The following is a 12,749-nucleotide window of genomic DNA, read 5'->3' on the forward strand; positions in this document are numbered from 1 at the left end:
GCTGTTTCCGTGGCTGCGCAGGGTGGAGGGCGGCCGTGGGAAAGGCGGTCACATCTGAATGGGCCTCAGGCCTGGAACACTTCCTTCCTTGCCAAGAGGTAAAGTCCCCCTGGCCTGTGCTGCTCATCACCGGTCCTGCTTCACGCTGAGCGTGGACTCCTCCCTTCTGCTTCAGGGCAGGTGGCAGGGGCCCTCGGCTGTCTGTGTCTCCTCCCACTGCCGCCACATCACCCGCTGCGGCCTCGGGGGCCAGCAGGCCACGGGGGACGGTGCTTTACCAGGGGCTGGATCTCGTGCCCTCGCTGTCCTCTCTTGCTGTAAGGAAACCCTGCACCACTTGAGCCTGGGCGGCTGCTGCCTGTTCTCAGCAACCTCCTTTCTTCCACGGTCTTTTCTCCGGGCGGCCGTTATCTGCCTTCTGACCGTGGCCCCACAGCCTGGCCACCCAGTGACCAAGGAAACAGTCCCAGGCAGTCGCGGACTCCCATTTCCGGGATTTTCTGGGATTCTGTAGGGCGACTGCTTGTTGTGACAGCATTTACTTCTTGTAGGTACTCACTGTTCTTGGCACTGCTGTGTCAACTGCCATCCCCCCAGCTCCCATTTCCATATATATATATATATATATATATATATATATATATATATATATATTTTAATGTATTATTTAAATACATATATATATTTTATATATATATATATTTTTAATCCTCACCCGAGGATATTTTCCATTTATTTTCAGACAGAGTGGGAGGAAGAAGATAGAGATCGATGTGAGAGAGAGACATCAATTGGTTGCCTTCCCCATGACCCTGACCAGGGCCAGGGACCAAACCACAACCAAGGTACATGCCCTTGACCGGAATCAAACCTGCGACTCTGGTCCACGGGTCAATGCTCTAACCACTGAGAACCAGCCAGAGTCAGTCAAGGACATGGCATTTGGTCTTTTCCAAGACTCAACCTGTCATTACTGTTGAGTCCTTAGCACCAAGCACCGTATCCAGCACATTGTGGGCATGCAAAGGCTTTATGAGTCAAAGAATTATTAGAATCTGCTACAATTCGAGGTCAATCATTTTCTGAGAATGTCTTTAACATCCATGGTTGGGTAGGGTTTAAAAGTGTAGCAGGGATGGCCAACAGGCGGCTACTAGGGGACCTCAGGTGAGATTATGGTGGTTACTTCTAATCTGTTGGAGCAGACAATTCACTACCCTAGCGCTCCACCTTTAAAATTCTTTTTTTCTTCTATTATTTCTAGCTCTTCTCCAAGCTCGTATTTCTAGACATCAATTATAGCCTCCACACCCAGTCATCAGATGGCTGCCCTCTGTTCCTCTGCAAGGGTGACCAACCAGAACTCGGGTCATTTGCCTTGAGTTCCAGGAGAGAAGCTCATCATTCCAGAACACAGAGTTCTGACTTACCTCCAGCTCTTCCCTGACCACCCCCGCCCTGGCCGATCCCCCCATTACGTGTCCTCAAACCTGTGTCTACTTCCTTTGCAGCCCTTGTTGGTTTGTCCTGCTTTGTTCTGGAAATCTTGATGACGCCTGCACTGAATTTTAAGCTCCATGAGGCCGGGGGCCGCAGCTGTCTCCTCTGCTGCCCCCCAGCACTCTGCACCGTGCTGACAGGGAGGTGTGCTGACCGCCTGCGTGATGGCTGCACACTGCGGGTGTGTGCAGAGGAACAGCTCCCGAACCCTCCTCACACACCACTCGCCTTACTCCGCTGCCCGGGCAGACGCTCTGCTGCCCGAGGAGAAAGCAGGAATTAGTGAATTTTTGGGGGACTAGCTTTCTAAATTTGGCTCAAAATGTGAAAAAGTGAACACCTGACATGAAATTAATTTATAAATCAGTTTATTTACAGATTTTTATCTTTTCTTAAAGTACATTTCAGTTAACAAATCTATTTACACTGGTGTACATAGGAATTCATCCCAGTTATTTTACAGATCATACTTACAAACCACACCCTAAGTCTTGTGTGCAAAGCTGCACCAGATGGGACTATTGGCTGAAATGGCCTGGTGAGCAGGCTATTTACACGTACACAGTAAACGGGCTTGTTTTAATGTCTGCACAATACAGTACACACGGAGGCCGGGCCTCCCAGAGCGCTTTGCAACGTGTTTCCCGGGAAGGCTTTGCAAAGTCCAGAAGGAAAAGCTATTAAACATGGGTTAATTAAAATGACAGTACCTCCTTTACATCAGTTTACATTGTTTTCTTCACATTTTTATAATACAAAGATATTTTATTGGATTGCTGCACAACCAGTTTAAGATGATTTGTAAACATGTAAATTCCTACAGTTTGCATTAAACATCATTGTAGTTTCTATCATTTGCTCTTTGAATTAATGTTTTATTCACTAGTATTCCTAAGGTAGTAAAAGAAGATGTAAGTTCAAACTTCTTGCAGAAGAGCTGAGTCTCTAATGCTGTGTGAGTACACACTTCATTCAAGTATTGCAAAAAGCTAAGGCCACTTTTTTCAAGACAAGAAAGTGAACAAAATTGTTTTTATCAATAGGCCACAACACTCTTATGAGCAATGAAATCTCTTCTGAAAGATAATTTCTCAGAGACCTGTAGTCACAGAAGGAATTTTCCTTTCTTTTAGGTAAAAGAAAAACAAATTACCTTCCTTATTAACTACTTTTGAGCTTTTCCCACTTTTCCCTAGAGTAAAAATTCCTGTTTAGACCTGAAGAGGGAATCGATACCCTGTACTTAGTTAACCCAGAGTCAAGCACCCTGGATAGCACAAATTGTTTTGGACTCAGAAGTAAATCTGAAGCCTGTATGTTGGTTTACTACTAAATTCTGAGTGCTATTCTAAAAGATATTACTGCTGATGCAAAGATCTTTTTCTCAGAGGAATCATGAAGAAAGTGAAAGAGGATGGGAGCGTGGGGAGAAGGAACAAAGATTACAAAGAGGGAACATTTAGATTTGTGGTTACGAGGCAGAACTTGATTAAAAAGATCCCAATATGGAACAAGAGGCTGGGTATCCATATTTATCTCTCCAATCCTAAAAATAAACCCCTTTCAATTATGTCCAAATGATTAAAATGATAAGAAATCTGCTAATTATAGATTCCTTTGTTTTCTGCTAGCAAACTATGGATAATCACTTCCAGCCAGGAGTAAGACTGGTCAGGAATGCGTCTCATCTGGAGCCCGGACTCCCGGGTGGTGAGGACGGCGGGCGTGTCCGGGCTGCTGCCCCCGTGCTCTGGGCAGCACCCTCCCCGGGGCACTCTGGGCCCAGGTGCCGATTCCACGGACTTACAGTATTTCTTTCCTTTTCTGGAATCATAATGTTATAAAGAATAAAGATAAACTTTCTTATTAAAAACTGATTTAGGTCCAAACAATGAGGATGTAAAAAAACAACCTATATTCCTATTATATTATCTTTATATTCCTTTATAAAAAATTTACAGCAGCTGTAATGTTTCAGTATCCTAAGGACAATGTTATCCTACAAACAGCCAAAGGATGTAGACAAGAAGACCTGCTGTCTTCCAAGCTGGAAAGAGAGCCTCTGCTTCCCCTTGGCCAGTGAAAATGCATCTCCACACTACTGGTTAACAACCCAGAAGCCCCAGCTTCTCTTAGTTCATTTGCTCATATGGCTACGAGACTAGAGCTCAGCATCCAAAGCCTAGAAGAAATGCTGGCAACACATCGATCTGAGCGGTTCCCAAGATCCAATCACCACATTGAATCAGTGCTTTCCTTATTTGTCAAGAGCTATCATACCAGTCATTGTGCAAAATGCAAATAGTCCAATGTTATTTCAGTAAGTCTCGCATAATGACAAGATGAAACCAAAAAGGAATGGAAGTGTGCATAGTGAGCATTGGAGACGCAAAGGCAGGTTTGGAGGAAAGATGCAGAAATGAATGAACGTGCACACGTAAAGATTATACCGTCTTTGGGGTTTTTCTAACGTGTTGAAGCTATAACATTCCAGAATCTCTGTAAGTAGAAATGCAGTGGATGTCTTCTATCATGCTTCTAATTGGGACCTTCGACATTAAGGCATTTACATTCACGCCTAAGATTATCCACATTCTTCTAGATACTTGAAGGACAGGACTGATTAGGAACCAGTCAGGAAGGCAGGGCACTGTGGTCCCGGAGAGCATCGGGCGGCTCTCATGTAGCAGCTGGAGTCTAGATCACTTCTCAGACACAAGTAATAGTTGTGAGAAGCAACACATCAAGAGAGGCAGAACTGAATTTTACAATGTCTTTAAATCACTTTATCCCATTCCTGCTTCCGCAGGGGATCTTGGAAAAGCGATCTTCTCTTCACCGAACTAAAACGCCTTCTTCAGCATTTGTGTGGGTTTAAAACTGCAGGTTTCCTGTGCGAAGACCACGACCAGAGAGGCTTCAAGATGGAGTGGAACTATTGTAAGGAGGGTATTTTGCTTCTGAATAGGGACACACATTTTCAGCTTAATAATTTATCTTAAAATAAATTAAAAAATGTTCTGTAGCACAAAACAAGCACACAAACAACAGACAGTATCTTTTTGTCTTTGGTGCACACACTCATTTCCTAAATCATTCAAGTAACAGCATCTCTGATTTCTCGGGGAGAGATGGGAGCTGGAAGTTTGAAGGCCAAAATGAATGGCTTCCACTGCTGCCCGGATGCCTGAGATGTCCTGAGGGTCTGTGACTCTGGAGCAGCAGCAGAGGTTCAGAAGAGTAAGAAAAGTGTGGGGCAGACAAGAGGCAGAAGAGCCAGCCCTGCATCGATGCTTTGAGCCCAGTCTTCAGTGAGGGCATTTCTTTGTTCTTGTGCCCATATAAAGAAAACTAAAAACCATGCGAAGGTTCACGACTCTTGAAAATGGTGCTGATTAAGCAAGGCTGCCACTAATCTCTGTTAGCCTGCAGTCTGCTTGATGCTGCTCCACTACAAGGGAAGAGAATGGTCTTCGAACAGAAGCGAAACGAACTCCAGAATGTGCAACAGGCACTCACTATCAAACCTGCCTATTTAGAAGTAGTTGAGGGTTTAATACTGTTTAGAGACTATTACGGACCAGGGTTACATTTTAAAAATGGCATGATGCATTTATCTATATGCCTCTCCTGCCTGACTTCAGACTGAGAAGTGATACCCTAATCTAAGCTACGAGGTAAGTCTGGAGTTTTCAGCCCTCATCTGAGACCCAGTAGGGGTGCTAACAAGAGGTGTAGAATTATACTGTGTATCAACATCAGGCGGGCAACCCTGCCCACTGAACATCAACAATTATCCAGTGGACAGTCTCTAAAGGCAGAGGCTGCAATACCAGATATACTGCATCGTCCCGTGGGCTCCAAACCAGTCGTCTGAGAATAGGTTCCCGGTCCAGAAGCGCTCTTGCTGTGATGGAGATGGGGGTGTGGGTCAGGAGGCAGAAAGGCCTAGGACTCATATTAGCACTCAGTGTTCGATTTATTTGCAAGATGTCACACAAGGAGCACTCTCCCCTGTTTTTCACTGATTTGGTTCAGAACATCAATAGTATCTCTGATCAAGGTCTCAAAGATTCCATCAGCTAGCTGCATCTTCACACACAACTCATCCTCATCATAGTTCACCCACTGGGCCTCCTCCTCATGGAGCTCCTGGACCTAGAATTTAGAAAACACAAGTTAGAAGTTACCATAAAAGCTACAAAACTTTTTATATTTGTTGACTTTGTAGTCCCATCCATGGGAGTAGAGGCTGAGGAAATAAGCCAGAAAAAAAAGAGTAAGTTATATGATATCAACACCCCTTTCAAAGTTGCAAAAAGTATGAAAAGACTCAATTGCCAGCCCGGCCGGTGGGGCTCAGTGGCTGAGCATCCCAAGAAGTTGCTGGTTGGATTCCTGGTCAGGGCACATGCCCAGGATGTAGGCCTGGTCCCCAGTGGGGGGCATGCAGGAGGCGGCCAATCGATGTTCTCTCTCATCGATGTTTCTATCTCTCTCCCTCTCCCTTCCTCTGTCTCTAAAATCAATAAAGAAAAAAACAAAAAACTCAATTGCAAAATAAAAGTAGCTTCAAAATTGTCACAATGGCTTCAATCTGTCAAAATGGATTTGACAACATTCCCGTATTTATAGTTGGGAAGAACTGCAAGCACGTTGTCTGTGTTCACAGAAGATAATGTGTACGAGAACTTAAGGGGGCGAGAAGAAAGCAAATTATTACTTATATGGTTTCACAATTATAAAATGCATATATCCAAAGATAATATTGGATGTGACTCTGGAGTATAATAATAAATGAATAAAATTAATATTCATTAGAGTATTTTTAAAAATGTACTATCGCTTAAGCTTATATTTTTAAAAATCACTGTTATACAATACTTGTATCTTTTGCATTTTAGGATTTGGGGATTCCTATAGTAAGCCCCAAACTAATCAAATTAGATCTGCCCAAAATTTTTGCTTGTTTACAATAAATATATTAGCCCTGGCCAGTATGGTATAGTGGTTAGAGCATTAGCCCTCGCAATGAAGGGTCATGGATTCGATTCCTGGTCAAGGGCACATACCTGGGTTGCAGGTTCGATCCCTGGCCTCAGTTAGGTTGTGTGCTGGAGGTAACCAATCAATGTGTCTCTCTCACCAATGTTTCTACGTTTCTCTTTCTCTCTCTTCCCCTCCCTCCCTCCCTTCCACTCTCTCTAAAATAAAAAATCAACAGAAAAAAATATCCTCAGGTGAGGATTAACAACAAAAACATAATAGAATTATTATATGTAATGATATCACTGAGATGGAGGCTAGGTGGAGAAGGTAGATTGTAAACCCTGATCTAGTCCCAAACTCAGCAGTTACTGCAGTGAGGGGGTCTCTAGCCAGAAGTCTAACTTGGCAAAAAAGTCATGTGCCAACAAGCTCCCGAGTCGCCCTGATCACAGTTGCATCTGGAAAAAGGCAGAGAAAGTTAAGTGGGGAATTGTCCCCATCACAAGGAAATGAGAAGACTCTTGGGAAGAAGAAACCACATCATCCAGGAGTCTGGGCGAGTGCTTGTTTACAATAAATATATTAGCCCTGGCCAGTATGGTATAGTGGTTAGAGCATTAGCCCTCGCAATGAAGGGTCATGGATTCGATTCCTGGTCAAGGGAGGAACAGCACTGGCCAACACATACCCTTGGCCAGGGTTGACAAGTACATGTCAAGGGAGCTGCTCCATTCTTTCTCTTTAAGGGGGCTGTTTGAAGGACATGTAAATACTCATTCCTTCATTCTCTAAAATGCTCCAGGAACAGAGATGCCACCCAAAGGCTTCTATGGTCAAACACGTTTCAGAACACTGCCTCTGCGAGTTTCGCAATGGACACTGGCCTATTCAAGAGAAGTCCACCAGGAAAGGAACTTGTTTAACTCAGAGTTCCCTGTATTTATCTGATCAAAGAATCATTCTGTGCGAATGTACAAGAAATATTTTCACCTACCAGAACCCAATGCTCCTCTCTTATGAAGAACACTATATGTGCCCTGGCTGGTTTGGGTCAGTGGTTAGAGCATTGGCCTGTGGTCCAGAGAGACCCGGGTTCGGTTCCTGCTAAGGGCCTATACCTTGGTTGCAGTCTGTCCCCGGCCCTGGTTGGGTTGTGTGGGTGGCAGCCACTCGATGTGTTCCTTTCACGTCGATGTTTCTCTCTCTCTCTCTCTCCCTCCCACTATCTGAACAAAATATCGAAGAATGTCCTTGGATGAGGATAAAAAAAACAAAAGAAACAAAAAAACACTACATGAAACAGCCTAATGCAACAATGCCCAAGCTGGTGCTGAGGGAGAACCAAGTTGTGGGAAAACTAATAGGTGTGTCCCCATAAAACATTTCACACCTCCCATGAATTTATTTGCTCAAACAAAGTTGTTATCTCAGCCTTTGGCATTAAATCTGTTTTTTGAGCAATTTCCTCCCCAGTATCAACATTTACAAAGCAATGTCCTAATGAAATTGTTTTTGCCCTTATAATAGAAAGACCTCTCAGGGTACCCCCGATGAGCCCCCACAGTGCTCTCATCAGTATCAGCAAAAGCTTTGCTCCTCCTTAAGAACAGAAACTGTTTCCGTCTCAGCCGGCGAGAACTAACATGTTTTCCTTCTCGTTTTGGCCACCAGAAAGCACAAAGCTTGCCCTGGCTGGTTTGGCTCAGTGGTAGATCATCAGCCCACAGACCAATGAGTCTCGGGTTCAATTCCGGTCAAGGGCATGTACCTCGGTTGCGGTTCATCCCTGGCCCTGGTCAGGGTCGTGCAGGAGGCAACCAGTCGATGTGTCCCTTTCATGTCGATGTTTTTCTCTCTCCCTTTCTCTCCCTCTCTCTCCCTCCCTCTCTATCTGAAGATAAATGGAAACACATCCTCGGGTGAGGATTTAAAAAAAAAAAAAAGAAAGCACAAAGCCCAACTTGGAACTTCAACTATGGCAACCAAGGGATCTTATAGCCTGCAAATTTGCCTCCATTTTTTTATTTCTGGTGTTTACAGTCTATTCTATTACAATTTCCCTGCTCCTGAAGATGTATGTATATAAATTAATGTATGTTATATAAAAATTAGATTACATTAAAAGTCAGTGTAACAATAACATAATTTTCCTTTTTCAGCAGGGTTATTAGCTGGTAGAAGAGATAAATGTGAGAAATGCAATGTAGCCAGACTTTAGCAGACTTTTCCACCATATCCTTTTGAACAACATGGGGAAAGAGAGACATCAGTTCGGTGGATCTGTACTTTTTATTTTTTTATTTTTTTTTATTTTCTTTGTTCAGATAAGAGTGGGAGGGGGAAAGAGAGAGAGAGAGAAACATCGATGTGAAGGGGACACATCGAGTGGCCGCCACCCACACAACCAACCAGGGCCGGGGACAAACTGCAACCGAGGTACGTGCCCTTAGCGGGAACCGAACCCGGGTCTCTCTGGACCGCAGGCCGACACTCTAACCGCTGAGCCAAACCGGCCAGGGCGATCTGTACTTTTTTGATGAAAGAACAAGACAACTATCAACCTGGAAGGAAGTACTGCCTGCAGGACTCAGGAGCTTCTCCCTGTGTCCCGATCTCTCTTGTTCCTGCTCCACCGCAGTAGTTACCCCACGGAACTGCAGTCTGTGAGCTCCTCAAGACTGTTCTTTTTATTTACGATCCCCCGTGACCAGGACGGTGTTACTATCTGGCATATGGTTTCGAGTGCTGAAAGGCTGTCTTTAGCTCTGTCCAGTTCACCAATGTTAGCAATGACCCAGATGAAGGCAGGCACATCAATTTTAGAGACACATGAAGCTGGGAAATTCAACAACTATATTGGGAAAAAGAACCCAAAAATGTATTGGTAGCTTGGAATGATGGGCCAAATTTAACAAGATGAAGTAATAAAATAAGGCCCTGTACTTGGGTCCAAAAAATAACTACAAAGGCACAGGTTGAGATTTTGGTCTTGGAGTTTTCCTAAGCTTTTTTGAGTCCTTTGAGAATAACATAGATGAAAATAAACAAAGCAAATGTGATTATAAATTGTATTAATCAAAGTACAGTCATGTGCTGCTGAAGGACAGGGATATGTTTCGAAAAAATGTGTCGCTAAGTGATTTCATCTTTGTGCAAACATCACAGAGTGCACTTACACAAACGGGGATGATATAGCCACTATACACCCAGGCTACATGGTCTGGCCTGTTGCTCCCAGGCTATGAGCCTGCACAGCCTGTTACTGCACAAAACAAGTTTAAATCAAGCACAAGAGAAAATGATGCAGTCAAGAAACTTGGTAAACTGGAGATGTATGAGGCATACTGTCTTACAGCAAACTTTTTTTATGAGTAGAAAGAGTGTTCTCTAAAATAACAATAAAAAGTATAGCACAGTAAATACGTATACCATTAACATAGTATGTACTGTACATACTTACATGTATGTACATCGTAGGTTTGTTTACACCAGCATTACAACATGTGAATAATGTGCTACCACATCTATGATGTCACTAGCAATAGGAATATTTCAGCTTCATTATAATCTTCACACACACACACACACACACACACACACACACACACACACATATATTTTTTCTTTTAGATAGAGGGAAGGAAAGAGAGAAACATCAATGAAAGAGAGAAACATTAATTGGCCGCCTCCTGCATGCCACTACTGGAGAACTGAGCCCACAACCCAGGCATGTGCCCTGACTGAGAATCGAACCGGTGACCCCTCAGTGCATGGGACAATGTGCAACCACTGAGCCATTATAATCTTATGGAACCATTGCTCTATACCGGTCCTTTGTTGACTGACACATCAGTAGGTGGTGCATGGCAGTACAGTATACAGGAAAAGGAGGAGGGTGTATGACTGTACTAATTTAAACAACACACAAAATATTAAATGGTCAATTCTGAGCACTGTATTCAAAGAGGGGCACTGACAAAGAGCTAAAGCTGACAATGTAGAAGAAACCCTATCATTTTGCAGATAGGGAAATGAGGCACAAAGAGATTAGTTAGATGATTTGTCCAAGAGTACACTCCAAGTAAGTGGCAGAACAGGAATTTAAACTTAAGAGTCTACACTGGTCTCTTCTCAATTCATTTCCTTAAACTTTGCTTCCTTAACTTTTTTTATTTCTCAAGTTCTCCACACCCACAAAATATTGTTAAGTTAAATACTCATCTACTGAGTTCAAAAGAAAGCAGTTTCCAAAACTGCAGAGCAGAAATGCAGCAAATGAAAGCTTTACAACTTTACTATTACAGACTTACGATCAACTCTATTCCCTTTCCTTTTAGAATCTAACTGCAGCCTGGCCGGTTTGGCTCAGCGGTTGGAGCGTCGGCCTGCAGTCCAGAGACCCAGGTTCAGTTCCCGCTAAGGGCGTGTACCTCGGTTGCAGTTTGTCCCCGGCCCTGGGTGGTTGTGTGGGTGGCAGCCACTCGATGTGTCCCTTTCACATAGATGTTTCTCTCTCTCTCTCTCTCTCTCTCTCTCTCTCTCTCTCTCTCTCTCTCCCCCTCCCTCCCACTCTATCTGAACAAAAAATGTAAAAAAAATGTCCTCAGGTGAGGATAAAAAAAGAATCTAATTGCATTCTGGTTTCAGAAGATATGGTCAAAATAGAAACAGCTCAGTTATATATACTGACCAGGATGTGATCCACTCGGTCTCTTTTCTTTCTTCCAAATTTCATCATTTTCTGCCAATCTGTTTTGTGGTTTGGCTCCTTTTTAAGACTGAACAACTTGAGTACTTCTGTTGCTATGAAGTTCTGTAAAAATAAGAGGAATGAATAAAACACAAACAAAGTTCCTGAGATTTCATGTTTATAATGCAACAAACAGATTTATGCTAAGAATATAACAACTGTAATAAAGAGTATACAGATTTCTTCCACTTACAGTTCCACTTAGCAATTTGAAGAGAAAAGCATTCCAAAACTCAGACTTTATTCACTTACAAAATGTTTGTTTTTACACAACATAAAAAACTAAAACCCATTGATAAATCTGCAAAGAAAACTCACTTTAAGAGTCCCCTCTACCCAAGAACTACTGATTTCAAGCTGGCAAAATTATTCAAGATAGCATAAAATAAATCTCTGATCCTGAAAAATCCAACAAAAATTTGGGAACAATGCCAGGTGAATAAGTACAAGGCTTTGGCTAGGATTATTTTGAAGCACCAAGATTCAACATGTTAATATTTAAAAATATTAATCAACCTTCAGTATAAGAAGCATAGTAATTTTACTGCTAACAATATATGAACTATCATCTTTTAAAAAGAGTGACTGTTTTTCAATATTAAAATTAGTGGGGAGCATCACTGTGTATTATATTGATATATGCACTCTGATATTGCTGATATACATTATGTAGCTTGTCTTATTTTCAACTTATTTGTTCTTTGTTATTAATAAAATAATTTGGATTTTTGTTACTTTTTAAGTATATTTAAAGTCTATTAAATATATGTTTAAGTCCATATATTATTACTTGTTTAAAAACAATGTTCTTAATGGAATAAAGGGCACATTTATGAATCAGAAGCATTTTGTGATGATTCTCAAATCAGTGTGTCCCCAAATTCCATCAGCTGTGGAGGGCTAAAGAAAATAAAGCATACCAGTGTTGTTGTTTTTTAAACTGACTTTTAGATAGAATGGGAGGGGAGAGAGAGAGAGGAGAGAAACATCGATGTGAGAGACACACCAAATGGTTGCCTCCCACACAACTCCAACCAGGGCCGGAGATCGAACCGCAACTGAGGTATGTGCCCTTGACTAGAATTGAACCCTTGACTCATTGATCCACAGGCCAACACTCTAACCACTGAGCCGAACCGGCCAGGGCAGTATACATACTAATGTTTTAAGAAAGCTCCCCAGGTGGTTCTGATATTCCTCAAAGTTAAAAATCATTTTAAAAGTTTTTCTTAATGAATCAAGTTAATCTTTGAAAACTTTTTTTTTTGCTCTTTACCTTAGTCTAAGCAAGTGTTAGAAAAGTTTTTCTGTAAAGGGCCAGATCATAAATACATTTTTTTAATCCTCACCTGAGGATAGTTTTCCATTTATCTTCAGATAGAGTGGGAGGAGGAGTGAGGGAGGGAGGGAAGGAGAGAAAGGGAGGGGGGGGGAGAGAGAGAGAAACATTGATGTGAGACAGACACATCAACCGGTTGCCTCCAATACCAATAAGATGAGTAACTAGAGG

At 42.5% G+C, this 12,749-nt stretch overlaps 1 protein-coding gene across 9 annotated transcripts in view; it reads right to left on the minus strand.

Annotated features, from left to right (window-relative positions):
- Positions 1–1,851: 1,851 nt before the first annotated feature.
- CEP350 (centrosomal protein 350) overlaps positions 1,852–12,749 on the minus strand; it is a 98,689-nt gene continuing 87,791 nt past the window's right edge. For all 9 annotated transcript variants that reach the window (XM_036271874.1, XM_036271877.1, XM_036271876.1 and 6 more), the window contains 2 exons: positions 11,180–11,302; positions 1,852–5,658 (listed from right to left, as the gene is read on the minus strand). In XM_036271874.1, coding sequence (XP_036127767.1) covers positions 5,494–5,658; positions 11,180–11,302 — 288 coding nt within the window. In that variant the 3' untranslated portion in view covers positions 1,852–5,493. The remainder of the gene's footprint in view (positions 5,659–11,179; positions 11,303–12,749) is intronic.

This window comes from Molossus molossus, unplaced genomic scaffold, assembly GCF_014108415.1.
Source record: "Molossus molossus isolate mMolMol1 unplaced genomic scaffold, mMolMol1.p scaffold_m16_p_20, whole genome shotgun sequence".
Taxonomy (NCBI): Eukaryota; Metazoa; Chordata; class Mammalia; order Chiroptera; family Molossidae; genus Molossus; species Molossus molossus.